Source organism: Budorcas taxicolor, chromosome 18 (assembly GCF_023091745.1).
Source record: "Budorcas taxicolor isolate Tak-1 chromosome 18, Takin1.1, whole genome shotgun sequence".
In the NCBI taxonomy this organism is placed as follows: domain Eukaryota; kingdom Metazoa; phylum Chordata; class Mammalia; order Artiodactyla; family Bovidae; genus Budorcas; species Budorcas taxicolor.
The window spans coordinates 51,236,487-51,263,885 of record NC_068927.1 but is presented as its reverse complement, the minus strand read 5'-3'; the positions used below and the strand labels follow the sequence as shown (position 1 = coordinate 51,263,885).

Here is a 27,399-nt window from a genome sequence, read left to right as displayed (position 1 = left end):
GCGGGCTTGAGTTGCGAGTCTTACCGCGGGATTTGGGAAAGGCTGTACGCTGCGGCAGCCATTTTGCGGCAAGGGTAGCCGCGTTTTACTGCCCGGCCCTGTTACCCCAGCCGTATGGGGGCTCCCAACGACCTCCAATCTGTGAGCCTTCTCCAGCCCACAAGACTTCCTGTTGCGCCCCGATTTCAGGACTTTCTCCACAACTAGGCTAATTTCCCTGCCAAGTGTCCTTTTGACCTCTGACTCAAAGGTCAGCTCTAAGGTTCCAAACTCGGGTCTGAGATGCGAAGGGGGTAGGATCTCTTCTAAATTCTTACAGTTTTTAGCCCAGGGGTCCTCAATCCCACGCTTTACGTGCCTTGCCCCAGGCCTGGGCTTTCGTGTCCCATAATTTCCTAACTTTCTAAATGAGCCCAGGATAAGAAGTTAACTCCTACTGAGCCTCACTCTTTGAGCTCTGCATCCCAACTCTACCACAGATCTGTTTGCACATTAAAGGACCCCTTAACCCTCAGATTTCTTGTGATTTGCGTCAGCTTCAATCTCTGCTCCCAAGGTTACAGATTTTAGCCCTGTTTTTTTGCAGTCCCAACTTCAGCTCCCAGATCAGGAGTTCAGCTCTAAGACTGTCAGACTCTCCATCCCTGTGACCACATTTTGGAGAATCTGTCCCCTCTCTCCCATTCTCGACCTTTCAGCCTAAGTCACAGACCCCAAAATGATTTCTCCATGTTCTCCCCCTGTAGAGCCACCAATTCCTCCTCCCGAAACCCCTGCATCCCAGGCCCTTAATATTCCACTTTCTCCCCTTCCCCTAAACCTCCCCGAATTAGCTTTTCCACCCTCGAGTTTCCAGGCCCCTGTTCCCCCACCACCCCCACTGCCGCCTCCGCCCCCTACCACTGGGTTTGCTCCCCCTCATGTCTTCGGCCTAGAGAAGAGTCACCTCCTGAAGGAGGCCTTGGAGAGGGCCGGCCCAGTCCCCGGGAGCAGAGAGGACGTGAAGAGGCTCCTGAAGCTGCACAAGGATCGGTAGGGTCCCATGGCCCATCCCTCCCACCCGTGGTGTCACCCAACCACCTCTCCCCACATTACTTCAGTCATCTTCTCTTGGGGTTTCCCATGTTCTCAAGGGCAAACAGTCTGCTTCAGCTCCCTATTTAGATGCCTTCAGTAGCTGTGTGCCTTCAGCAATGAAGAAAGCTCCTGCTTCTTGAGAGCACCTCATCCAGTGGGAGAAACAGATTGCTCCCTCCACCGGACAGTGACAGCCCAGAGAGGTCAGAGCCATCGGGAGGGAGTCTAGAGGGAGTTGGTGCCTCAGGAGTGGGGGGTCCCAGGGGCTTGTCTAGAGGAGGGAACCCCTGAGTGCTGTCGAGGAAGTTACTTGATGAGAAGAGTAAATAGCTTTTCCCTGGGCCCAAAAGTGAAATGAAGAGATGTTCTTTTCAGGGACCTGCAAATATTTGACAGAGAAGGGGCAAATGTGGGGTTTCCCAGGTGGCCAGGAGCCCGACACGGCATTGGAGCCGGGGTGGGGTGTGGGGAGGGTTGCTGTGAAGGAAGGTGGACTGTCCTGAGGGCTCTGGGGAGCTGTGGAAGGGCTTTGTGCCCTTCCAGGGAGGGAGGGAGGCTGCCTTCCAGGAGTGGAGATGGTAAGACTGGAGGCTAGGGGCCCAGAAGGAAGCTGGAGCACCCAGAGACCCAGGCAGGACGGAAGGGGCCTAGACATGGGCTGGGGGTGAAGGGGAAAGGGAGAAGTGACCTGTCCCTGTCCGGAAGGAATTTCCAGTTCTCTAGACAAGTTTATAATCAGTTCTAAAGGCCCCAAGTATAGTAAGACGAATTGTTTTGTTTTTTGTTTCTGCTGCACTGTGTGGCATGTGGAATATTAGTTCCCCAACCAGGGATAAAGCCCACATCACCAGTAATGGACACACAGAGCCTAACCACTGGATTGCTGGGGAATTCCCCCATAGTGAGGCAAATTGAATGCAAGTAACAACCACCCATTATCTATATATGCCAAGTGCTGTTCTAAATGCTTTTTACTCATTAATTTAACCTCAGCAATTCCATGAGGCAGGAACTATTCTTTTTTTTAATTCAAGTATAGTGGACTTATAATGTCATGTTATTTTCAGGTGTACAACACAATGATTCAGATACACATACACACATACATATATGCATGCAAAGTCACTTCAGTCGCGTCTGACTCTTTGTGACCCCATGGACTGTAGCCCACCAGGCTCCTCTGTCCATGGGGATTTTCCAGGCAAGAATACTGGAGTGGGTTGCCATGCCCTCCTCCAGATACAAAATAGCATATCTGTGTTAAACTCAACCTTTTAATTTATCTCTCCCCTCTCAGGGCAGGAACTATTGTTACCCCATTTTTCAGATGAGGAAGCTGAGATTCACATTGGTTAAGTCACTTGGCCACAGTGCTTAGAAGAGGAAGGGCATGGCAGTGGGGCGCCCTGCTTTTTGCAGGGCGGGGCGGGGGTGGTGCCCTGCTTTTAACCAATGTGCTGTGGTATCTCCTCTCATCAGGAAGGTGCCTCCCAGCCTTGCCCTTTCATTGGCTTTGGGATAGAGATATAAGCACATTGCCCAGCACTTCCTGAGCCCTGGTTGGGAGGGGGGAAGGATTGGAATCACCAAAATATTCTGAGTGGCCTCCCCTAGAAGGGGCTGGGCCTGACTCTTATCAGTGATCTCTTAGGCCTGGAGCTGTCACCTGGTTTTGCTCAAGGCTGAGTGAAGGGATTTTCATCCTAACTGTGAGAAGAACAGGCTTGAGAGGAGAAAACATGGAGAGTTTCGGCATTGATGAAATTAAATTCATGTTTTATGGCAAGACAAGAGAAAAATTTCTTTTTCTTGATGTGGATCATTTTTAAAGTCTTTATTGAATTTGTTACAGTATTGCTTCTGTTGTTTATGTTCTGGTTTTTTGGTCGTTGGGGCTTGTGGGATCTTAGTTCCCCAACCAGGGATCAAACCTGCATCTCCTGCTTTGGAAGGCAAAGTCTTAACCACTGGACCAACAGGGAAGTCCCAGCAAGATAAAATTTAAATGTGAATTGTTTCTTTGCCCATTTGGGCCTCCTCCCTCCCATTTAGTGTGCATTTACCAGACCTCCTTACAGAGCGATATTCCTTCTTAATCTCATCAAACGGAGAAGGCAGTGGCACCCCACTCCAGTACGCTTGCCTGGAAAATCCCATGGATGGAGGAGCCCGTTAGGCTGCAGTCCATGGGGTCTCGAAGAGTCGGACATGACTGAGCGACTTCCCTTTCACTTTTCACTATCATGCACTGGAGAAGGAAATGGCAACCCACTCCAGTGTTCTTGCCTGGAGACAGGGGAGCCTGGTGGGCTGCCGTCTATGGGGTCACACAGAGTTGGACATGACTGAAGCGACTTAGCAGCAGCAGCAATCTCATCAAAAGACTTTCCTTCTTAATCTTGTTAAGGGGTCAAAATGACCCATGTCCCACAACTTGCTTTGTACTTGTAGATCTGGATTGAGTAAACTGTCAGTAATATTTTGGCAACCCTTTGCCTCAAAAACTTAACATATAACTGTGTTTTGACATCTGATGGGTGGAGAAGTCCTCAGAGCGTTCTGAAAGACTGTCTCCCAGGTTATAATCCTCACGTTGGCTCCAATAAAATTTTCTCTTCTTTCTTTCGTTAATTTTTTCATCCATGGTGTAGAGCATGCATGCATGCTCAGCCGCTAAGTCATGTCAAGTTCTTTGCAACTGTAGCCCACCAGGGTCCTCTCTCCATGGGATTCTCCAGGCAAGAATACTAGAGTGGATTCCCATTCCCTTTTCCAGGGGATCTTCTCGACTGAGGGATCAAACCCGAGTCTCCTGCATTGGCAGGCTGGTTCTTTACCACTGAGCCACTAGGGCTCAACATGATAATAGAGACACCCCTTCTAATAAATTCCTCTGACTCCTAGTTGCAAAGCTTTTGCACATCTGCTCTTTGCCCCGTCAATGGCTGAGAAAAAGCAGGGAGTAGCAGGCAGAAGAATGATTCCCATTGAACAGATGAGAAAACAGGTGAGGAAGGGAAGTGTCTCATCAGGGATGAAGGCAGTTGACCCAGCCAAGAGCAGCCCTTGAGGGTGAGACCCTAGGATCTGGTTCCCTCATGACCTGAATGCGCCTCTGATTCAGTTTCAGAAGTGACCTGCAGTGGATCCTCTTCTGTGCTGACCTGCCCTCCCTCATACAAGAAGGCCCTCAGTACGTACCCTGATTCGGGACCCCAGCCCCTTGGCCGGCTGTGCCCTCAAGCCTTTGCCCTCACCACCCTCTGTGAGGATTGACTGGGGAGTGTGGGAAGAGTGGGTTCGTCCCAGGCAGCCTAGGGGGAAGGAAGAGGGGAAGGAGAAGGGGAACTTACCCAGGTCAGGGTCCTGGGAGCATGCACAGTAAATTGAAACAAACAAGTCCATTATTTCTGAGTCCCCCTTGGCACCTGCTCCTCCTGGAAGCCCAGATGACATATCTGCCTAACCTGCCACCCATTCACCCCACCCTAGCCCTCCAGCCTTGGGTTCAGGCCTTGGCCATCCTCTCCCCTAGGAGGGGGAAGTCAGGTCTCCCCACTTGACCTGGGAGACAAGGGAATTCCCCCATGGCAGCAAACTGTTCCTACACTCCAGCTTCCAGGGCAGAGGGGGGCCAGGAAAGACTCGGATTAGAGGTTGGGGGGCTGGGCCTGTCTCTCCCCAGGTGTGGGCTGGTGGCCTTGTGGATGGCAGGCACCCTCCTGGCGCCCCCCAGCGGCACCCCCTTGGAGAGGCTTGTGCAGGTGGCCATGGAGAGAGGATACACGGCCCAGGGGGAGATGTTCTCAGGTAGGTTGGGTGTGGAAGGGTGTTACCCAGATGTCCTACAGGAGGGGACTGGAGAGCTTGGCTGGGACACATCAGGCACATGGGGGACTTTGTTCCGTTCTTTGCACCCTTCTCCTTCCCGCGCCTCCTCACCGCCCTGCCAAAGAAGAGCACAGTGTTTTGAGGTGGACTCTGGAACCAGGCCACCTGGGTTCCCAGCCCAGCTCTGCCACTTCCTGCTGCGTCACCATAGACAAGCAACTTATCCTCTCTGTGCCTCGCTTTTTTTTTTTTTTAATTTTTTTTGCAGTAGAGTTGCTTCACAATGTTGTGTCAGTTTCTGCTGGACAGCAGGATCAGTCAGCCATACACGTAGATGTACGTCCTCTCTTGAGGACTTCCTTGTCATTCAGGTCACCATAGTGCATTGAGTTCCCTGTTCTATACACTAGATTCTCATTAGTTGTCTATTTCATACATCGTATCAATAGTACATAGGTGTCAGTTGCAATCTCCCAGTTCCTCCCACCCCCGCCCGCTTGGTATCCATACATTTACTGTCTGCGTCTGTGTGTCAGTGTCTCTGTTTTGCCAGTAGGATCATATGTACCAGTTTTCTAAATTCCACACACATGCATTAATACAGGATCTGTGTCTTCCTCTGGCTCGTTTCCCACATTTGCACAAAGAGATGATGGTCACAGTGAGGGTTATAGGCACTGATTCCTAAAAGCCTTTTTCCAGTGCCTGGTGCACAGTGACTGCTCCTCGTGTGTCTGCTCTGTCCCTGCAGTGGCTGACATGGGCAGGCTGGCCCAGGAGGCACTGGGCTGCCAGGCAGAGGTGCTCTGCGGCGGCCTGGGCAGTCCCAACAGAGACCACGTCCTGCAGCACGTTGTCGCTGGACACCCCCTCCTTATCCCGTATCCCAGGGTCAGGGAGGGAGCTGGGCTGGGATGGGGAGAGTCGGGGGCGAGTGTGTGTGTGTGTCCCAGGACCGCCCCCCAGCATTGGCCTTGACCACAGTGCAGCTACGACGAGGACTTCAACCACGAGCCGTGTCAGAGGAAGGGCCACAAGGCCCACTGGGCTGTGAGCGCAGGTGGGTTCCTCTCCCCTGCCCTGGCCCCTCACCGTGGGCCTCCCTGATCCCGTCTCCCCTCCTCACATGCTCACCCTCGTGCCAGCCCCTCCACACTACTCAAGGCAGGAGCCAGGGTTGGACCACCTTTGTCTCTACAGGGTAATTCGCAGGGTCCTGGCCGGGAGCAGGTACTTCAGCATCTGTCAACCAGGGTTTTTCCCAAACAAGAAACTCAGAGCACAGAGAAGGATCAAACTGGGCTGCACACCTGGTCCAGACACTCCCAGGCTCTGTGACTCTGGATCTCCAGGTCCCCATCTGGAAATCAGGGTGAACAGTCCCCAGGGCAGAGGGCTGTTTGAATGTTCAAACTCTTTAAATGGTGCCTGGTGGGTTCCATGTCTCAGTTAGCGTTAGCTATAGTCAGCAGCTTCGTCTTCCCACCTGCCTGGTAGAAGGTGGCGCCCTGGTGTGCACACCTCTGAGCACGGCTCTCCTAGTCAGCTCGCAACAACTAGGTGGTGATGGCTGCTCTGTTCGGTGCTGCCTTGGCCACCTCGCTGTGCTGACAGGCTGGCTGGACTTAAAATGCCTGCAGTTCTGGAGCCCAGTACCATGGGTTCAAATCCAACCCCAGCTGTGCCCACGCTGTGTCAGTGCAGGGATGGCAGCGCCCACCCTGGAGGGCAGTGGGGGGACTCCGGGAGCCCCAGCCCCTCGTCAGGGCTCAGCTCCTACTCACAGCCACCCCCTCTTCCCCGCAGGGGTCCTGCTGGGTGTGCAGCATGTGCCCAGCCGTGGCTACTCAGAGGATCCCGAGCTGCCAGGCCTGTTCCACCCAGTGCCCGGCACACCCCAACAGCCACCGTCCCTGCCGGAAGAAGGCTCCCCGGGGGCTGTATACCTCCTCGCCAAGCAGGGCAAGAGTTGGCACCACCAGCTGTGGGACTATGACCAAGTCCGGGACAGCAACCTGCAGCTGACAGACTTCTCGCCCTCTCGGGCTGCGGATGGCCGGGAGTATGTGGTGCCTGCCGGCGGGGTGCGGGCCGGCCTCTGTGGCCAGGCCCTGCTCCTCCGACCACAGGACTCCAGCCACTAGGCTGCTGTGGCCCCAGCTCAGCTGTCACCAGCCACAGAGTGCCCGGCTTCTCTCTCTGAGTGACAGCCCAAGAGGTTGGACTGGACCTCAAACCAGAGATCCTTCATTCAGGGTCCCCCAAATCCATCCTGGGCATCACCCCAACTCCCCCAAGCTCGCCTCCCAGTATTGAGCACCTACTCTGGGCTGGGGTTATAGCCAGGAGCCACACAGACCAGCTGCCTCTCTGCAGGGGAGAGACTGACAACCGCTGAGACCCCAGGGCTATTCAACAACCCCCCACCCCACCCCCACCCCCATCAGTGCTGCATCCACCCATTTCTGGCTGCTGACCACAGTCTCCCTGCACCCCTTGCCTCCCAGTGTCTTCACGTCAAGCCAGAGAAGCCTTTTAAAACACGAACTGTGGACTTCCTGGCGATCCAGTGGTCAAGACTCCGTGCTTCCACTGCAGGAGGTATAGATTCTGATCCCTGGTTGGGAGCTAAGATCCTGTGTGCCACATGGTGTGGCCAAAAACAAAACCCAAACCACGTTTCACCACTGCCCTCCAGAGAAGCTTCCGGCACCTCCCGCATGCTCCTCGTGCTGCATCCTCCTGGATACTAAACTCACCTGTCTCCCTCGCCCCAGGTTCCTCCTCACACTTTCTGCCGCCCTGGGGTGTCCTTTGCCTGTACCCAGCCCTCCGTTACAACCCTTGAACTCCACAGTCCTGGTTCCTTATCACTTCCTCAGGGAAGAGGCCCTCAGGCTCAGCACCTCCCCCCACCTGTGTTCTCTCCTGATTTAAAAAGCGAAAGCTCCCACTGCTAGTTACTTGTGCCAACCCCTTCACAGTTAACTCATCAAGTCTTCCAACCCTATAAGGAGGGCACTAGATCCTCCCTGTTTTTGAGGGAAAAACAGGCTGGAGAAGTACTGTCACTGGCCTGAGGTCACAGGGCTGGCCAGTGGCAGGGCCAGATTCAAGCCAGGCACACAGCACCTAGACAGATGGGGTCAGGGCGGGCCAGGCCCAAGAATAGCAACTCAGTGAAGCTGATGAATGAACCACCAGCTCTGAGCCCACTTCTACCCCAGACCTGTCACCTCATGTGGCGCTAATGCCCCAGTTATGAGCTTTGAGCCCATAAGCTCCAGATGCAAAAAAAAGACTCCACAAAATGAACTACAAATGTGTTTATTGGGGCGTCGTTGCAGGGGGAAGGCAGTGAAGCGATGTTGCCTCCTGATCCCCAGTGTGACCCCATCAAACTACCTCTCGTATAAATAAGTATAAAGATGGTCAGTAGAAAAGGAGCAACCCTCAGCCTGGAAGACCACGCAAGAGCTTTGGCTAAGGGGGAGGGGGCACCTGTCTTCCCCCAGCCCAGCCTGGTAGGCCAGGAACCCAAAGTTGGGAGCAGGAGGGCAGAGGGGCTCCACCTGCACCTCAGGGTGCTGGGGTCTTCTGGTTTGGACCAGGTTGCCAGCCCCGCCCACCCTGCACCTCAGGCCCAACCAAGCAGGGCATCTTCCCAGCAGAGGCCAGAGGGGGCGCTCCCGAGGAAAGTAGCCGGGTCCCGAGCCAGGCCCAAGTCTGCCTGGCGTCAGAAAGCCCTCACTGAGACCGCAGCCCTCTAGGAGGAAGGAGACAGAAAGGGCAGGAGGAGGAAGTCCCCAGCTGAGGCTGGTGCCTGAGGGTCGAGATGGTGCTGTCACAGTGGCGGCACGGGATGTGGCTGTGGTTTCGGTCGGCAGGGGGTCAGCAGTTCTGGGAGCAGGGAAGGAGCCTGTGGGGCCAGGGGCCAGTAGGACAGGGTGAACCGAGCCCTGCCCAGCAGTGTCAGCCCTCAGGCCCAACCCACAGCGCCACACCCGCAGAGCCTCTGCCAGCCTCAGCCACCCCCAGGTGAAGAGTGGGGGCCGTAACTGCTGGGTGGGAGGAGAGCTGCTGCGTTTGTTCACTAATGAGGTCTGGCTCTCCAGCCCCGCCAGCAGCCTGCCCGCAGAGGGAGGGGCCATGGTTACAGTCACTCTTGTGGCGACAGGCCCAAGGTCACGCCTGTACCGTGCAAGCGTGGGCACTGCGTTCTTTCAGGGCACGTGGTTTAGCTGCGGCCGCTGCATCCCCTCCTGGCTGGTCAGGGGCCCAGTCCGGTTCTGACTCAACCACGGGCCCCAGCCAGGTCACACTGCCTCCGGTTCTTAACAACCTCCCATCTTGTCAAAGGGTGGGGCGGGCCCCCACCCCCACCTCCAAGGCCCTTCGGATCATCCACACTGGTCCTGCGTGGTGTGCGATGCCACCTCTCCCATCCCTGGACTTCAGCTCCCCTGTGGCCGATCTCAGGCCCCTCGCATCTCGGGGCCCCTCCAGTCACATGGGCACCATCCAATAAATGAACCTGGTTGTGGACAAGCAGGTCAGCTCTGGGCCAGGCCCTGAAGCAGGCAGATCATGTTGTCCAGGCCCCAGAGGTAGCCGTCCTCGCGATTGCCTTCAGCCCAGGGCAGCCGGTGGCTGAGTGTCTGGTGGTCAGGCAGGGCCACAGTCTTGCCGAAGTCAATCATCCAGACCTTGGCCAGGCCGGTGTGGTCGTGCACAAAGAGGAGGGAACTGCCTACCACCTGCAGAGGAGAGGCAGGAGGTTAAAGGGAGGGGCAGGCACGGCCAAGGTCCCTGCCCCAGCAGACAGCTGAGAGGGTGGCTGATAGCATGGACTTTGGAGTCAGGCTGCCTGGGTTCAAGCCCCAGCTGCATGCCCCTCCCTGGGCAGGGGACTTTTAACTCTCCTTACCATTTACCTCAAAGACTGCTATGCATATTATCTATAGAAGTAATCCACATAAAGCTCTTAGAAGACTTGCCTGTATAAACAAATGCAAAATACGGATTTCCCTGGTGGTCCAGTGGTTAAGAATCCACGTTGCAATGCAGCGGACAAGGAGTGCAGCAACTCCTAAGCCTGCACATTGCAACTAGAAAGAAGCCAGTGACCAGAGAAGCCCGAGAGCTGTAACTAAGACCTGACAGCTAAAATAAGAAAGTTTTTAATGTAAAACAGTGTTAGCTGTTACCCCTTTTCAAACTGGAGTACAAAATCCAATGCCTGCAGGATCCCAAATGGGTCAAAGGAGCCTGGTGGGGACTGAGGGTGTGGATAATGCCTCCTCATGGTAAGGGACAGCAGCTACTCAGCCCCAGGGAATTGCTACTGGTGATCCGAGGCAAGTGGCTTCCTTTTTTCCAGGCTCAGTTTCCTCATCTGTAGAATGGGGATGATGGTAAGAGCCCCTCCCTTTGTGGCATTCCATGTTTCACAGCTCACAAGCTGCCTTGTGGAGCTGAGCACACCACCCTAGGGAGATACTGGGCTCTTTTTTCTTTTTAATTTAGAAATACAGGGCTTCCCTGGTGACTAAGTGGTAAAGAATCTGCCTGCCAATGCAGGAGACATGGGTTCGATCCCAGGTCCAGGAAGATCTCACATGCTGCGGACCAACTAAGCTGGTGCGCCGCAACTACTGAGCCTGTGCACTAGAGCCCGGGAACCACAACCACTGAAGCACATGTGCCCTAGAGCCTGTGCTCTGCAACAAGAGAAGCCTGCACACCAACAAAGGGCAGCCCCCGCTTTCTGCAACCAGAAAAAACTCGAGCAGCAGCAGTGAAGACCCAGCACAGCCAAAAGTAAATAAACTTTTAAAAAATAAACTTTAAAAAAAAAAAAAAAGCAACACATTCCTTCCTCTTGTCTAACTACAGGTTTGCAAGCCCCTCCCTTTTGCTACTTGGGTTTCAAACATCAGTTCTTCCAGAGAACGCAGATGACGGGGCAGCTGAGCAGGTGGCTGTCAGGAGAGGCGACGCCGCCCAGTTCTGGATGGCTGTTGGCACATGGGGAGGAGCCCAGGACTGCCACGTCTCCTGTGGTCCAAAGGAAGCTAGAAATCCCGATTTTGGCATGAAGTCTCAGGTTTTAAATCTTGGCAACTTGTTTTCTTTTTTCAGATTCTAGTCACCAGGCAAGTGACACCAAACACGAGGATAGAAGAGACGGAGTCCCCAAGCCGCCTCTTTGTGCCGCGCATGTGAAGCTCAAAGGCAGTGACAATGATGAGGGTGACGGTCGGTGATGATGTGACAGTAAACACTGGCACACACTGAGGGTTTCCTGTGGGCTGGGCTTTACCTAAGTTAGTCCACTTAACCTTCACTACACCCAGGAAGCAGGTGCTACTGGGTGTACAGGAGACAGGCCTGCAGAGCCACTGCCCAGGCAGCTGGGGTTCAAACACGGGCCCGCCTGACTCCCAGATGTGGCTCTTCCGGCAGTCAGTGCTAACAGGAAAAAGAGGAGAGAGGGACTTGAAGAGAGAGATGAAAGAGCGTGGAGATACACCTGGTGACGTCACCACAGACTTCCTGAGACAGCCCCAGAGAGGTGACGGCTTCCAAAGAGACACAGGCTGGGAAAGCGTGGGAAAGGGGAGGGGGAGAGCTGCCAAAGGAGGAACGCAGGGAACAATGACTCTAAGTAATTATGGAGACTTCCCTGGCGATGCAGTGGTTAAGAATCCGCATTCCAGATCCCACATGCAGTGAAGCAGCTAAGCCCATGCATGCGCAACTAAGACTGAGCCTGGGCACTAGAGCCCAGAAACTGTGATAACGGAGCCCACGTGCCGTAGAGCCCACGCTCCGCAACAAGAGGCCACTGCAATGGGAAACCCTTGCACCGCAACTACAGAGTAGCCCCTGCTCTCCACAGCTAGAGTCCCAGTGCAGCCAAAGACAAAAAAATAAATAAAATTATTTTCTTCCAAGAGAAAAGAATCTGCCTTCCAATGCAGGGAACTTAGGTTCAATCCATGGTCGGGGAACTAAGACTCCACATACGACAGAGCAACTAAGCCTGAGCACCACCATCCCTGAGCCTGAGAACCACAGCAAAGAGCTCGCGTGCCTCAGCCAAGGCCTGATACAGCCAAAAATAAAGAGAAATTATTTTAAATAATTATGGCTACAGAATCATCGCAAGAGCTGGGAGCTCTTCTGCACTCTGAACAGCACTCTATATTCGCTCAGGTCCACCTCAGCAGCTCCATAAGGAAAGTACTATTTTCCCTTCCTCTACCAGGAAGAAACCAAGGCCCAAGGGGGTAGGCACATGCCCCTGGTCACATGGCAGGGCCAGCCTTCATCCCAGGCCGTCTGCCTATAGTCCATGCTCCTAACTGTCCCCCTCCCTAAAATTCCTGATGCTGCTTATCCTAAAGAAGCAAACTCCCAAACCTGGCGGAGGGGCCTTGTTTTTTTTTTTTGGCCATGCCATAACGCTTGTGGGATCTTAGTTCTCCGACTAGGGGCTGAACCCAGGCCCAGGTCAGTCCTCACCACTGGAGTGCCAGGGAATTCCTTCAGGGTTTCCTTTTATAGCTTTGGCAGGTGACTCTGTCAGCGGTTTCTCCTGAGGCCACCTGGACCCAGACACACCCCAACACACACAGGGCCCTCTGTTCCCATGGTGGCTGGGGCTCGCACCTCATGGGTCCTGAAGAAGGGGGAGCTTTCCAGAGCATCACGAAGTTCTTCTAGGCGTGCCACGTACTTTCTCTGTGGGTGAGAGGGAAGATTTCTTGGTTAGTTCATGGACTTTGTGGGTCTGTACCCACCTTAAAATCTCACTCCATCTCATTCCCCCCAAAGGAGTGGGCAGACCCCAGCCAGGATGGGATAAGAGGAGCCATGGGGAAATTGGGGGGGGCGGGGCGGGATTGGAGGCATCAGGGTGGCACAGACAAGAGTATAGCTGGTAGATTACATGAATGCCCACAATTCGTAGCAGCTTTTCCTACCAAGAGGCAGACTCTTTCCCTTATAATCTAGGCTTGATTGTATGAGTTGCTTTGGTCAATAGAACCTTGCAGGAATGAAGGTGGCCATTCTGAGCCCAGTCATTGAGAGACCTTGCTTTCTCGCTTGCTCTCTTGACCAGCTGCTTCCACTGTGAGAACAAGCGCAGGCCAGCCTGCTGCGCGATCTAGCCAGGAGCTGAGACAGTGAGGCAGCCACCAGACATGACAGCAGGGCACCCCTGGACCTGCCCACCCTGACAAGACAGTGGGCAATGCCAGCCCAGCGTCAGCTGAAGCAAAAGATGGTTAACACAGGAGGAACAAGGATGTGGCGGTCCTACGCTTCCAAACTTGGAGGCCTGGGTGTCCCGCTCACCAGGATTGTGTGGTTCCCGTCCACAAAATCCTCCAACACCTTTGTCACCTGCTCCAGCTTCTGCGTCTTCTTGAAGTTGGTGTTGCAGGTCCCATCGGCTTTCTGCAAGATGAGGGGTGTCATGGCTTTTCCTTCCCACACCCAACACCAAGCAGCCTCAGACACCTCTGGGGGGCAACTACCTGCCTCCAGGCTTACTTGCTGTTCAGGGGAAGCCAGCCCACCTGGTCACACTCAGCCCCAGGTCATACTCCTGAGCAACCAGTCCTTCAGGTCTGAACTTAAACCCCCTGGTTGAACCAGTCTAGCCAAGTGGGCTTTGGAGAGGCTTGGATCTGGCTTTGAATCATGGCTCTGATACTTCGTAACTTGGTGGCCTTGAGCGAGTCACTTCACCTGCCTCAACCTTGATTTCCTCATCTGGAAAATGGGATTGTGTTAATACCCACCTCCTAAAGCTGGTATAAGGATTAGGAGAGCCTGAGTGTGTAGGATCCATAGCACAGCGCTGGGCACCACTCAATGAAGTGCTCAGCCGCTCAGTCATGTCTGACTGTTTGTGACCCTGTGGACTGTAGCCCGTCAGGCTCCTCTGTTCATGGAATTTTTCAGGCAAGAATACTAGAGATGCTTTCGAATTGTGGTGCTAGAGAAGACTCTTGAGAGTCCCTTGGACTTCACAGAGCTCAAACTAGTCAATCTTAGAGGAAATCAACCCCGAATATTCATTAGGAAGGACTGATGCTGAAGCTGAAGCTCCAATACTGTGGCCACCTAAGGTGAAGAGCCAACTCATTGGAAAAGACCCTGAGGCCGAGAAAGATGGAGGACAGGAGAAGAAGGGGGGTGACAGAGGATGAGATGGTTGGATGGCATCACCAACTCAATGGACATGAGTTTAAGCAAGTTCTGGAAGATAGCAAAGGAGAGGGAAGCCTGGTGTGCTGCAGTCCATGGGGTCGCAGAGTCAGACACGACTTAGCAACTCAACAACTCTAGGGGATCTTCCCTACCCAGAGATCAAACCTGCGTCTCTTGTATCTCCTGCATTGGCAGGCGGATTCTTTACCACTGGGCCATCTGAGAAGCTCCCATACTACACTTGATCTTAGTCAAAAGGCAGAGAAGCAATAAAATAAAGGAGATTAATGTTACGTGTTATGTCTGAAAGAGGTACAAAGGGCCCCCTGAGTCATCCTGCCAGGCTATGCCAGGTGCCCTGTGGGCAATGGTAACACACAGGTAACAGCACAGGTGTAATTAGATGAGGGAGGCAGATACTGAATAAGATCATCATAAAGGGAGATAAGATCAGGGAGTGTAGGAAGTTATAAGGAGGTGAGGAGAGGCCCTGAACTAGTAGGACAGAAATCAAGGAGGGCATCCCAGAGGAAGTGGAATTTGGAAGGAGACTGGACAGTAACTGAGAGTCAGTCAACCAGGGGAAGGGGGAAGAGCAGTCCTGGCACAGCAAACAGCAAATACAGAGGGCCTGTGGCAGGAGATAGGAGAACCCTTTCAAAGAAATGAAAGTGCTTCACTGTGCCATCTACAGGGGCTTGTGGCACACCCACAGAGAGCTAATACCGAGGGAAAAGGAAGGAAGGAGACGGGGAGGAAAATCTCTCTCTCTGCAATGATAAGGAAAACTCTCCAGGACCATGCCATCTTTTGTAAGAAAGGGAGGAAAATGTAGGCTGCATTGTTTGTATATACAGGAAGAAATATAAGTAACTGATCAAGCGGTTCCCCATGAGGAGGTGTGGGGTTGGAGGGGTGGGGGCACAGAACAGGAAGGAGAGCAACAGGGTTGGGAGAGAGATTTCTTTTACACTATTTTGACTTTTAAACTGTGGTGGATAGCTATTCACAGAATTAGATTTAATTTACAAAAAAAAAAAAGAAGAAAAAAGAGAAAACTTTTCTGCATAAGGAAGAAAAAGCCCATCTAGCTGCTGTATCAGATGATGGATCAGAATGGGTAAGTCCAGCATCTGGGAGCCCAGGGAGGCTGGGGTAGGAGAAGGTGGGGCTGGACGCAGACAGGGCCTCTGGGAGGGGGAAAGAAGGTGGAATCAAGAGACTTTCAGGCAGGTGGACAGATTGAACTTGGTCTGCGACAGGCGTGGCAGGACAGGGAAAGCGGGCCTCTCCCAGCCTGTTCCCCATCCTCTGCAGTCTCCTGCTTGCTCTCCAGATCTGGCATCTTTCCAGGTTTTCTGACTTCCTAGTTGGTTGGTTTTTCTGTCACTCTGTCTCAGACCTAGCTCTTAGCCCACCGGAAACAGGCCAGCAGCTCCTGGGCCTCACCTTGATGCCCTCGATCCGGAAGCCCAGGGTGGAGGTCGAGCTCACGGTCTCCCTCCACTGCATGTAGCGGGGCTTGGTGACCGCACACTGGGCATGCTCCTCGGGGGTGGGGGCCCCGGGGTCCACAGCCACCATCTTCTCATACATGTCCTTCCGGGGCCGGGGCCGTTCTCGCGCCTTCACCAGCTCCTCCTCCAGGTAGGTCCTGGGACACAAAGGATGTAACAAGGGAAACCATGAAGAACAAAGCTGGAGAACTTTTACTCCCTGATATCAAGGAGTGTTATAAAACTATAGTATGGCACAAGAATAGACAAATAGATCAGTGAACTGGGACAGAGTCCACAAACAGACACACAAGCACATGCACTCGATTTATGACAAGAAAGGCACTGCAGTTCAATGGGGAAAGAGCAGTCTTCAATCAATGATACCGGGCCAACAGGATATCCATATGGAAAGGGAAAATGAACCTCAATCCCTGCCTCACACCATATATAAAATTTACATCTAGATGGATTGCGGATCTAAATGTGAAAGTTAAAACAAAGCTTGTAGGGGCTTCCCTGGTACCTCAGTAAAGAATCTGTCTGCCAATGCAGGAGACACGGGTTTGATCCCTGGTCCGGGAAAATCCCACATGCCACACAGCTACTAAGCCCATATGCCACAACTATTGAACCTGTGCTCTAGAGCCCAGGAACCACAACTGCTACTGAGCCTGCACACCCTAGAGCCCGTGCTCTGCAACAAAGAGAAGCCACTGCACCGGGAAGCCTGTGCACCACAGCTAGAGAGCAGCCCCTACTCGCCACAGCCAGAGAAAAGCCCTCACGGCAGCAGAGACCCAGCACAGTCAAAAGTAAGTAAATGATTTTAGGAGAAAACAAAACCTGTAGAAGAAAACACAGGAGATCGTCGTGATCTTAAAGTAGGCAGATTTCTTTAAAAGCTACTAACTGTAATGAAATAAATTGATAAACTGTACTACATTAAAAGTACTTCTGTTTATCAAAAGACATTATGAGAGTGAAATGGGAGAGTTGGAGAGAGAGAGAATGGTGTGTGTGTGTGTGTGTGTGTGTGTGTGTGTGTGTGTATCTACAGCAAAGGACTTGTATCCAGAATATATAAAGACTTACAAATCTTTATAACAAAAAGAGAGCCCTGTTGAAAAATGAGCAAAATGAAACAATAAAATGGGCAGTTTTCAAAAGAGGATATCTAAATGGCTAATCAACGCTTAATTTCTTTGGTCATCAGAGAAATAGAAATTAAAACAAGAGATACCCACCAAGATAGCTAAAAGTAGTAAAACAGGTAATACAAAGCATTGATGACAAGATAAAACAACTGGAACTCTCATACACTGCTGGTGGGAAAGGATGCTAGCACAACCACTTTGAAAATTGGCGTAAGACTTCCCAGGTGGTCCAATGGGTAAGATTCTGTGCTCCCAGGGCTGGGGGTCCAGTTTGACCCCCGGTTAGGGAACTAAATCCCACATGCCACAACTAAAGATCCCACATGCCACAAGCTGGGCCTGGTACGGCGAAATAAATAATTAAGTATTGTTTAAAAGGAAGATTGGTTTGGTGCTATCTTCAAAAACGTTCACCCAACCCTTCACCTCTGCCCCATGGCTGCCCCTGAACCTACCTGCTGCCCATCTTGCAGTCCATGATGGAGGGGTTCTCAAAGTCTGCCAGGAGATCTTCCATCTGGTTAAAGGTCTGGCCATCCCGCTGCACCATGCCATAGTAGGCTGGCACAAAAGGCCGCAGGGGGTCACGCATCAGCTGCTCCAGGCTGTGCTGCTCATACTGACAGAAACGCTTCAGAATCCAACCATCTTCTCCTGCCTGAAAGTTCCCTATGAGCAGCCATCAACAAGAGGGTCAGAAACTGAATGAGCCACTTCTCTGTCTGTCTCAGATCCTGGCCACCATCATCTTGCCTGACCCGTCTGCGATACTTTCTCTCCCTCCCTGCAGCTCTCAAAATCTTGGCCAGGGGAATATATCTGAATCAGTTCTAATGAGGTGGACGAACCTAGAGCCTATTATATTGAAGTAAGTCAGAAAGAGAAGTATAAATATTGTATACTGATGCATAATATATGGAATCTAAAAAGATGGATTTATTTTCAGGGAGTCAATGGAGAAACAGACATAGAGAATGGACCTTTGGACATGGGGGGAGGGGAGGGGATGAGATGTATCCAGAGAGTAACATGGAAACTTACAATACCATATGTAAATGGGAATAGCCAATTCCCATAGCCAGTGGGAATTTGCTGTAGGATTCAGGGAACTCAAACAGGTGCTCTGTGACAATCTAAAAGGGTAGAATGGGTAGGGAGATGGGAGAGAGTTTTGGGAGGGAGGGGACATGGGTGTACCTATGGCTGATTCTTGTTAATGTATGACAGAAAACCACAATATACTGTAAAGCAATTATCCTTCAATTAAAAAAAATTTATTGGCCAGAGTTGGTGAAGGAAGGGCCTAGTTCTGCATTTTTGTCTAAACAGAGTCAGATTCCCAGCACACTATGTTCTCATTTGTTTTGTAATTTTGGATTATGAGCTCACGATCAGCAGTGAGAACTTTTGTGAGAGCTGAGTCAAGAGCATGACTCTCCCGAGCAGATTTGCATTTGTTTCAGCCTGGAGTCCCAGAGTGCTAACAAACGGACCTTGTTAATTCACAAATCTGGCATTTCCTGGGCCGTGCAAATAGTGTAGATTAGAATGACAGATAGTATTTTCAGATCATATTTTCCAAAAAGTCTGTAATGGTAATCATGAACCCTTCTCCTGGGGCATTTGTTTTGTCTTCATCATATATATATGATGAGTAAAGAGTAGCTCATGTCCGCACGCTCTTCTAGAATTTTGCCACTCCAATCAAGAAGTGGAATCTAATTCTTTCATTCTTTTCCCTTTGATTCTGACAGAATCTTGACTGTCAACACTATGACTTCAGAGTCTGAGATGCAGCCTCCACTTTGTTATCACACACCCTTGCCTTTCAGTCCTGAGCTACCAAGTAAGAAATCTGCTGAGGCCACCATACTGTGAAGAACCCCAAGCAGCCACACAGAGAAGTCACACATGGGCTTTCCAGCTGGCAGTCCCAACGGAGAACCAGCCAACAGCCAGCATCAACTGCCTGGTGTGTGAATGAATGAATCTCCAAAGGTTTCCAGCCTGCAGGCTTCGATTGTCCTAGCTGAATTCCCAGGTATCATGGTGCAGCAATAAGCCATCCCAGCTATGCTCTATCTGAATTCCTGACCCAAAACTTATGAGTGTAATAATATGGTGGTTTTATTCCATGAAGTTTTTTTTTTTTTTTTCCAAACCACTAAGTTTTGAATTTTGTTTTCGGTTTTTTTAAACTCAGCAATAGTAACTAGGGTACATACAGATGGCAGGCCTGTGTTGCCGGTTTTGGTGGTGGGGGGCGGGGGGGACTTTGCCTTTCTCTGACTCAGATCTGAGGATGAACAGGAAGATAAGTTCCCTTCCCTTTGTTGATAGGAACAATTTGTCTAGTCCAGCCCACTGCCAGTTTTTGTAAAAAGGAAAAAAAAAGCTTTATTGGAACACATTATCTATGTCTGCTTATATATTGCAAAAACAGAGTTGAGTACTTTATATTTATTATCTAGCCCTTGACCAAAAATGCCAGATGCTTGGCCTCATGCTACTATGTGCTTAAGACACTGTGCTAGGTTCTGGGGGGATGGGGGGGGTGACATTTAAGCTGTTGTTTGTTGTTGTTTAGCCACTAAATTGAGTCCAACTCTTTTTGACCCCATGGTCTGTAGCCCGCCAGGCTCCTCTATCCATGGGATTTCCCAGGCAAGAACACTGAAGTGGCTTGCTATTTCCTTCTCCAAAGGATCTTCCCCACCCAGGAATCGAATCCCCATCTTTGGCATCAGCAGGCAGGTTTTTTACCACTGAGCCAACAGGGAAGCCCCATAGCTGTTGTTTCCTGGGGGCCTACTCTGCTCCAGACACAGATGGGGACAGGGGCTGGTAACTGCCATTTAGGAGGGGCAGGGCCCCAGTGAGGGAAAGCAACTTGCCCAGGGCCATCCACAAATAAAGAGCAGAACTCAGATTCAAGCTCAGGCCCCTCTGTCCCCATGGTTGAAGATTTGCCTGCCAGCACCCTGACACCAGGCTAACAGGAAACAGCCCTCCATCCTGAGGTATGAACGGCCCGGCCCAGCCTAAGCACGTGCCACAACAGCTCCAGGAACTACAGACTGCCACTCAGCCCATTTCACAGATGGGGGACCTAAAGTACAAAGGGCGGTTCCTTCCCCGCCCAGGCATCTATCTCTGCCCAGCTTGGCCTGCCCCTCAGCCACCCTTCTCCCCGCCCACTCTCACCAGAGTGTCCAGACAGCTGGACCCAAGGGTAGTGTTTTCGGAAGGAGACCACGAAGGGCGAATACTTCAGAACTGTCTTCAGCTTCTTCCACGGCTTGCTCTGTGTGGGGCAGAGAGGGTGGGGTCAGGGCTGAGGCCAGAAAGGGAGGGTGAGGTGAGTGCTCTGAGAGGGAACCAAGGGGCAGCCTGGGGTCTTTCCAAGGGCCAGGGGGAGCTTCCTGGAATCACTGGGCTTAAGCTCACTGGGGTGAGCAAAGCTCACTTTAGCAATCATGAGCACCCCTCAACGCCTCAGCAAAGGTGAGAGAGTCCCTTTCCATTTATCTCAGTGTCATCTTTTTTTTTTTTTTTTTTGGCTGCACAGCATAAGGGATCTCCCCCAATCAGGGATCGAACCCTATGTTGGGAGCAGAGTCTTAACCACTGGACCACCAGGAAAGTCCCTCAGTGTGATCACTTTGTATCTGTGTCTCTCTGTCCTTCTCAAAGAAGTAAAGATAGGCTAGGTTTTGCTGTAGTCACCAGCAACACCCCACATCTTTCCACGACATACACACACCAAAAATGGGGAAGCCTTCTGTTCCTGAAGGAAGTCAGATCTTCCAGGGAAAACAAAGGAGTTGATGGATAGAGGCTGAACAACAGAGAGAGAGAAGTGGAGACAGGGGACAAAGTGAGGACAGGGACAAGGACAGGAACTGTGGCGGCCCTAACAGCTCCTCACCAAAGACCTCAGGCCCGCCTCCCTGCCAGGGATACCCCTGCCCTCTCGAACTTAGCTTTGGCCAATGAAATGTGAGTGGGAGTGTCGCTTTTAGGTGGAGTCTTAAAGCCAGTGAGTGACTCCATGTTCTTTTTCCTGTTAAAGAAGGGGGCGGGGCGGGCAGAGCACTGTGGGAAGAGAAACAGCAGCTGAGTGAAGGCAGCATGGAGCAGGGGGCCCTCACCTTACCCATCACTGCTGAGGGCCCATGTTCAATCCCTGGTCAGGGAACTAAGATCGCACAGGCAGCACAGCCAAAAGAGAAAAAAATCCTTCATTGCTCCAAGTCACTAAGTTTGGGCGCTGTTTGTTACTACAGCAGTCCTGACCTCTTCCCACTGACACAGAGTTACTAGAAGAGAAAGAAACAGAGAAACAGAATGGGAGAGGCGGTAATGACAGAGAAAGAAAATGAAACCTAGATGCAGAGAAAAGGTGGCAGCAAATAAAAGAGACGCCAACAGAAAACAAGGATTTAGTTGTATCCTGTTGACTCAGCCAAGAGCATCCTGAGAACTGGTTAGGGCCTGAGTTCACTGCGTATGCACACACATACCCATGAGCTTACACACACACCCGTGCATGCACACATGCATGCATGCTTCAGTCCTGTCCAACTCTGTGTGACCCTATAGACTGTAGCCCACAAGGCTCCTCTGTCTATGAGATGTCCCAGGCAAGAATACTGGAGTGGGTTGCCAAGCCCTCCAGGGGATCTTCCTGACCCAGGAACCAGACCCGAATCTCTTACGTCTCCTGCATTGGCAGGTGGGTTCTTTACCACTACCTACGCACACACACACACACAAATACCTTCTCTGCTCTAAGCACATACGAAACTCTTAGCAAGGATTGGGAAAATGAGTTGTGGTCCAAAGGAAGAAACCTACATGGCTCATCTCCCTCCACTGAGGGTCAAAGTCATGTTATCTCCTACACCCTGAAAACCCCGTTACCTAGCAGACATCTAATGGATGGTGGGAAGGTCAAACACAGACCAGGGAGTTGGACTGCAGGACTCAGGAAGGGTTCTTCCCTCCCCTCTCCAGCTGCCAGCCATGGAGAGGAGGTGATGAATGAAGGTTCCTGTTTACTAAGCACCTGGAACATTCCAGGCACAATGACAAAGGCTCAGTGTGGCATAACCCACCTAATCCTAAAAACACCATCCCAGGAGGATTGTTGACTGTATTACAAGGGTGGAAACAGACTCAGAGGGGTGAAGTCACCTGCCTAAATCACACATTGTAGTGTTGGGGTTCTATCTCTGGTCTGCCCCTGCTGCCCTGGGGTTATCCACCACAGCCCTGCCAGATTACAAGCCTTGATTGAGGGCAGAACTGAGATTGCCATGGTTACAAGCATGTCCCCAGTCATGGCCTGACACAGAATAAGTGCTCTAAAAATATAGTTTGGGTTGAAGGAAGTTGATTGAAAGTGTGTTTTTCTTTCTGTCTTTTAACCATAAGCAGATTCACTATCTTCTTTATCTCTCTCTTTTTTCTTAGATCTGATGGTTAATCTGGGCTGTCTCAGATTTCATCATGCCCTCAGCTCACATGTCCCCCCCCCACCCCCTGCCCCACTCCAGGACGCCCTGATACCCTAGGTCTGGCCAGTCACCTTCTCTGGACTCCCACAACCCTGTGCGCTTCCCCCATCCCAGCCCTGACCCCTCCAAGCTGTCACTGCCTGGTGATGAGTTTGTCTCCTCCCAGTGACCTGGGAGCTCCATGCAGGCAGCATTTGGGTCACTGCTGTGTTCCCAGCAAAACCAACATGGAGCCAAACACATAGCAGGGACTTGGGGACTGTCTGTTGCCTGATTAGGAGGATGCATGTGAGAAGGAAGGAAGGGGGGAGGAAAGGAAGAAAGTAGCTGGGTCTGTAAGGTCAGATGGGATTTCAAAACGAAGGGAGCAGGAAGCGAGGGGTATTCTGGGTGGTGGGAATGGCTTGAGCAACAATCAGAGGCAGGATGGCAGCAGTGTGTTCGGGGAACAGCATGTACTTAGGCTCCGTTGCAACAGCAGAAGGGGTCAGGAGGGGAGAAGGGAAGCTGAACAGAGGAAGGAGCCTGGAGACAGGAAGCTGTGAACTCAGGACCAAACTCCTGGTCGCTATCAGGAAAGCCCCGGGGAACCATGGAAGACTCCGGAGCTGGGCACCTTCATATGTTAGTCACAGCTGGGCCCTGGAGGCAGATTCTAGAGGATGAGGAAACACTAAAGACAGAAAGGCTCCAGAGGAAGGCAGATGAGGAGGAATGGAGCCACACATTATAGGGGTGAAAATGCCTGGGTTTTCAACTCAGTCAGAACTGAGTTAGAATCTAGGCTCCGACTAGACGAGGCCAACTCTAAGCAAGTGATCTCACCTCTGTAGGCCTTAGTGTCCCCTCTGTAAAATGGAGATAATAATCCCAAACTTACAGTGCTGTTAGAAAGATTCAATGAGTTAATACATATACAGCACTTAGAAAAAGTGCCTATCGTTCAGTAAAAGTTGGAATCTGTGCCTTCCAAGGTCTGTGACTTCGGACAGGTCTGTGTGTTTCAGTCTCCTCATCTGTAATATGGAGATAAAGGAATCTACCTCATAGGGCTGCTGTGAAGTTTAAATGAGTTGATACAAGCAAAGAGTTCAGCACAGGGACTTCCCTGGCGGACCAGTGGTTTGGATTCTGCACTCCCAATGCAAGGGGAGGGGGTTTGATCCCTGACTGAGGAGCTTAAATCCCTTATGCAGCAAGCTGCAACCAAAAATAAATAAACCAACAAAAGAGCTTGGCACAGGGCTGGGCATGAGTGAGTGAGAGCTGGGTGTTGTTTTTTTTTTGAGAGTTTTTTTTTTTCCTTCATTCACTCCAGCTCAGCTGCTATGAGATGCCAAGGAGGTGAGGGAATAGGGAGAGGGAACAGCAACAGCAGAGCCCCAGAGGGTCAGTGCAGGCAGGCTGGGGCAGGTCTGTCTGTTACACCTGCGACCACATGTGTGAGCATGTTCAGAGAGCGAAGCATGTGGGGTGAGTGGGGCTCAGGGCAGGCTCCAGCCAGGGGCCCCAGGACAATGGGAGGATCCAGCAGACTGACCCATAGGAGGCTCTCATACCTGCCTCTGCACTGACCCTCCCTCCCTGAACCTGCCCTGCCAGCCCTCCTGATTCACCAGCAGAGAACCGCACCCAAGCTGAGGATGGAGAATGTAAACAAGAGATTGCAGGAGCACCCTGGGGAGCTGGGGGTAATGCAGTGGGGAGATGGAGAGTCCTTGGCTGTGGTCCCTTACCGTTTGGGGTTCACACAGCCCTTTGAGAATGATTAAAAAAAAAATACTCGGCGCTTGCTCCCTTCAGAAGTGAATGAGCTTAGGGGTGTTGAAGGCTGATGATCCCTTAAGGCAGCTACGGGCCCCAGACTAAGAAAAGTGGGGTAGAAAGTGCACCCTTTCTGTCTCCCTAAACTAGAATTCTTTAAAGTCTGGGCGGGGGAGGGAGGGGGGGAAGGGGTGGTCACAGACTGTCCAGAGGATCCAACAGAAGTTACAGACCCTTGCTGCAAAAGCATGTGCATATACTCACAGGACTCACATAACTTTTAGGGGTTCCTGGGTGCCATGAAGTTGGCCAGCAGCCATCCATTTTAGACCCCAGGACTGGAGGCAGGGGAAAGGAGAGAATGAAGAGGAGGGTGCCTGGAGAGCTAGGAACCCGGCTGTCAAAGGGAAGAGGTTGGTGGATGGAAGAGGTGCCTGGAGATAAAACTGCTGCTGGAGTTCTAGAGAACTTCTCAAAGGAAAGGCGGGGGTGGGAGAGTTGGGGGGTGGGCTATGGGGTCTGTAGGGGTCTGGCTCAAGGGCAGGATGGGTCCCACTCACCCCAGACCTGTCCTCGGGGTCGCTGGCACCTCCGCCCCCAGCCACCACGTCATCCTCAGACTCGTCGAAAGAGGAGGCCGAGGAGAAGCCACCACTGCCCGCCTCAAGCTGGGAGGGGGGTCCCCCTGGTCGAGCCTCAGGCTCAGGTGTCTCTGGAGTGATAATGAGGCGGGGCACAGGGGTCAGGGGGCTACCCTCCAGGTGAGAGTACCGGTGAGTCACCAACTCCCTGTGTTCTGGTTCCTCTAATGAGTCATCTTGGTTGGGCTCCCCCAAAAGGCAGTCTGTCCTAGGCTCTGTCGGGGGTCCGTCAGTGCCGGGCTGTGACCACAAGCCATCGGTATCTTGTGTTGGGAAACCACAGGGGTCAAGCTGCTTCCAGGCTGTTTCAGTGTCCTGTTGTATCTGGGAGCCATCAGTGTGCAGCTCCGTCCAGGAGTCTTCGGTACCTTTTTGCGTCCTGGAGCCCTCGGTAAACGGTTGTTTCCAAGAGCTGTCAGCACTCCGCTCTGTTGAGAGAGGGACCCCCTCTGGCTGGGTCCGGACGCTTGACCTGTTCTGGTGGGTGCAGAGGTTATCCGCCCTGGGCTTGGCCCTCTCTGACTGGGTCTGTGACCCATATATTTCTAGTTCTGTCCAGGGCCCGTCAACCCCTGGCTGTGCCCAGACGTTAGCTCTCTGGGGCTGAGACTGGAGGTCAGTCCTGTGTGGATCAGCCCAAAAGCCATCTGTCCCAGTCTCTGTCCAGTCACCGGCTGTCTCCAGCTCTGACCAGTGGCTGCTCCCTCCTAGATGTGTCCGGAGAATGGACTTGCCTGGCTCCGTCGTTGTGTTGGGCCGCTCCGACTCCGCTCCGAGGCCAGCTGCTTCAGGCTCAGCCCGTCCGTCGGCCCCCGACGCAAGCCCGAGGCTGGCCCTCTCGGGCTCGGTGTGGAGGTTGGACTCCTCGGTCCGGGCCCGGGGCCCGCCCCCTTCCGGCCGCCCCACCGGGCCCCCTGCTCCGGGCCCAGGTCGTTGCTGCCCTGGCTGCCGCCGCCGCCCCCCTCGCGGCGCCGCCAGTCCCATGCGGGCTGCCGCCGGCAGCGCCTGGGCCTCCGCCTCGTTCAGGCTTCCCCGGCACGGGCAGCGCCTCATGCCCGTTCGCAAGGTTCGGGCCTCGACCGGGCCCAGCCCCTCCTGTCCCTTTAAATCCCGCGAGGGGTGTGGCTGGGGAGCCCCAGTTCGCGGGTTCCGGCCCTCGGAGCTCCAGCCCGCCCAGCCACGGAGGGGTTAACCGATACTCCCTCCTTCATCCCGGGGAAAGCCCCGAAGCCCCGCCTCGCCGGACGTGACGTAAGGGACGGGCCTTGTCTGGCTCCTCCCACCTCCTTTGGCTGGGTGGACTGCGAGTCCCTGACAGGTCGTGTTTGTGGCGCTCGTGTCCTGATCGCGGGCGAGTAGACCCCTCGCTACACCCTCGCAACTAGTCCAAACTCGCCACAGCCTCGACTGGCTAGTTTAGTCTCCCTGTAACCCCCTGCGACGAGTCCAGCAGCCCGCTCATTCTTCACGCAGCGCCAGGAAGGACTTTCAGAGACTTGGGAATTCTATTTGCGTCAGTTGAGACCCGCCTCTGCTAGTTCCTAGCCGCGTCCCCCTTGAGGGAGTGACTTCCACTCCCAACCCCTTGTCTGAGCCCCAGACTCAGTTTTCTCATCTGTAAAATGAGGATGCGTTACTTTATTGTTTGGAAAAAGGTGTGTTCAGTGTCACAGGAGCCAATTACTTGTAGCAACTGGGAAATTGTGGCCCAGAGCAGTGAAAAAAATTGAAGGCCAAATTCTGGTTCCAACAGTGACTTCCAGGATGACCTCTCCCAACAGACTTGTCTCTTCTGAGCCTCAGTTTCCCCACCTGTAAAAAGGGTTGTTATGGGGATTTTTAATTTACTTACAATAACACATTTGTGTACTTGTTTTGTCCCAGGAGCTGCACTTACCATTTTGTACCCCAAAATCTTAAAAGGTGGGATCATCGTCATCCCCGTTGCACCATCAAGGAAACAGAGGCACAGAAAGGCAAAGCAGTGAGTCCAGATCACACATCTGAGAATTCCCTTGGTGGTCCAGTGGCCAAGACTCTGCACTCCCAATTGAGGGGACTCAGGCTTGATCCCTGGTCAGGGAACTAGATCCCACATGCCACAACTAATGAGTTCACGTGATGCAAAGAAGGTGGAAGATCCTGTGTGCTGCAACTAAGATCCTGTGCAGCCAAAGAGGTTAAACTAAAAAAAAAAGATCATACATGTAAATTGTATAGATTTGAACCTTCAGTTCAGTTCAGTCACTCAGTCGTGTCCGATTCTTGAGTGACTCATGAGTGACTCCTTGTAGCACACCTGAGCTGGCCCTGTTTACCTCCAGACCTCATCTTATCCTTTTTGCCTCATTCACTCTGCCGTTAACCTCTTTCCTATTTTTCTTCCATGGCAGGGACTTTGAACTGGTTGTTCCCTCTGCCTGAAACATTCTTCCCTCAGCTATTTCAATAGTTTCTTCCCTCACCTCCTTCAGATCTTTACTCAAACAAAGTCTGCTCAATGAGGCCTTTCCTGACTGCCCTATTTATTTATTTTTGGTCCACACCAAGTGGCATGAGAGATCTTAGATCCCAACCAGGGATCAAAAAAAAACGAGCGCCCCCTGCAGTGGAAGTGAGGAGTCTTAACCACTGAACCATCAGAGAAGTTCCCTGAACCACCCAATATATTTAAACGCACAGTCTTCCC

At 52.4% G+C, this 27,399-nt stretch overlaps 2 protein-coding genes across 2 annotated transcripts; one reads left to right on the top strand and one right to left on the bottom strand.

Annotated features, from left to right (window-relative positions):
* Positions 1 to 61: 61 nt before the first annotated feature.
* On the top strand, positions 62 to 8,249 carry ACTMAP (actin maturation protease). Its single transcript, XM_052656959.1, has 6 exons — positions 62 to 1,032; positions 4,202 to 4,270; positions 4,763 to 4,887; positions 5,660 to 5,789; positions 5,898 to 5,968; positions 6,715 to 8,249. Exons 1-6 carry the CDS (start codon positions 719 to 721, stop codon positions 7,050 to 7,052), a joined length of 1,047 nt encoding a protein of 348 aa, XP_052512919.1. The 5' UTR covers positions 62 to 718; the 3' UTR covers positions 7,053 to 8,249.
* ITPKC (inositol-trisphosphate 3-kinase C) lies at positions 8,220 to 25,933 on the bottom strand. The gene is made up of 7 exons (XM_052656958.1): positions 24,630 to 25,933; positions 19,991 to 20,090; positions 17,242 to 17,455; positions 15,583 to 15,787; positions 13,273 to 13,374; positions 12,583 to 12,654; positions 8,220 to 9,665 (listed from the first exon to the last, which is right to left on the bottom strand). The coding sequence occupies exons 1-7, from the start codon at positions 25,761 to 25,763 to the stop codon at positions 9,462 to 9,464; spliced, it is 2,031 nt and encodes a 676-aa protein (XP_052512918.1). The 5' UTR covers positions 25,764 to 25,933; the 3' UTR covers positions 8,220 to 9,461.
* Positions 25,934 to 27,399: the final 1,466 nt, after the last annotated feature.

Excerpts from the sequence above, each read along its gene's own strand:
- ITPKC (XM_052656958.1), bottom strand. The coding sequence starts at position 25,763 with ATGAGGCGCTGCCCGTGCCGGGGAAGCCTGAACGAGGCGGAGGCCCAG. Across the intron at positions 20,091-24,629 it reads ACCCCGAGGACAGGTCTGGG|AGCAAGCCGTGGAAGAAGCT; the intron begins GTGAGTGGGACC and ends TGCCCCACACAG. Across the intron at positions 15,788-17,241 it reads GACTGCAAGATGGGCAGCAG|GACCTACCTGGAGGAGGAGC; the intron begins GTAGGTTCAGGG and ends TTTGTGTCCCAG.
- ACTMAP (XM_052656959.1), top strand. The coding sequence starts at position 719 with ATGATTTCTCCATGTTCTCCCCCTGTAGAGCCACCAATTCCTCCTCCC. Across the intron at positions 1,033-4,201 it reads CTGAAGCTGCACAAGGATCG|TTTCAGAAGTGACCTGCAGT; the intron begins GTAGGGTCCCAT and ends CCTCTGATTCAG. Across the intron at positions 4,888-5,659 it reads CCAGGGGGAGATGTTCTCAG|TGGCTGACATGGGCAGGCTG; the intron begins GTAGGTTGGGTG and ends CTGTCCCTGCAG.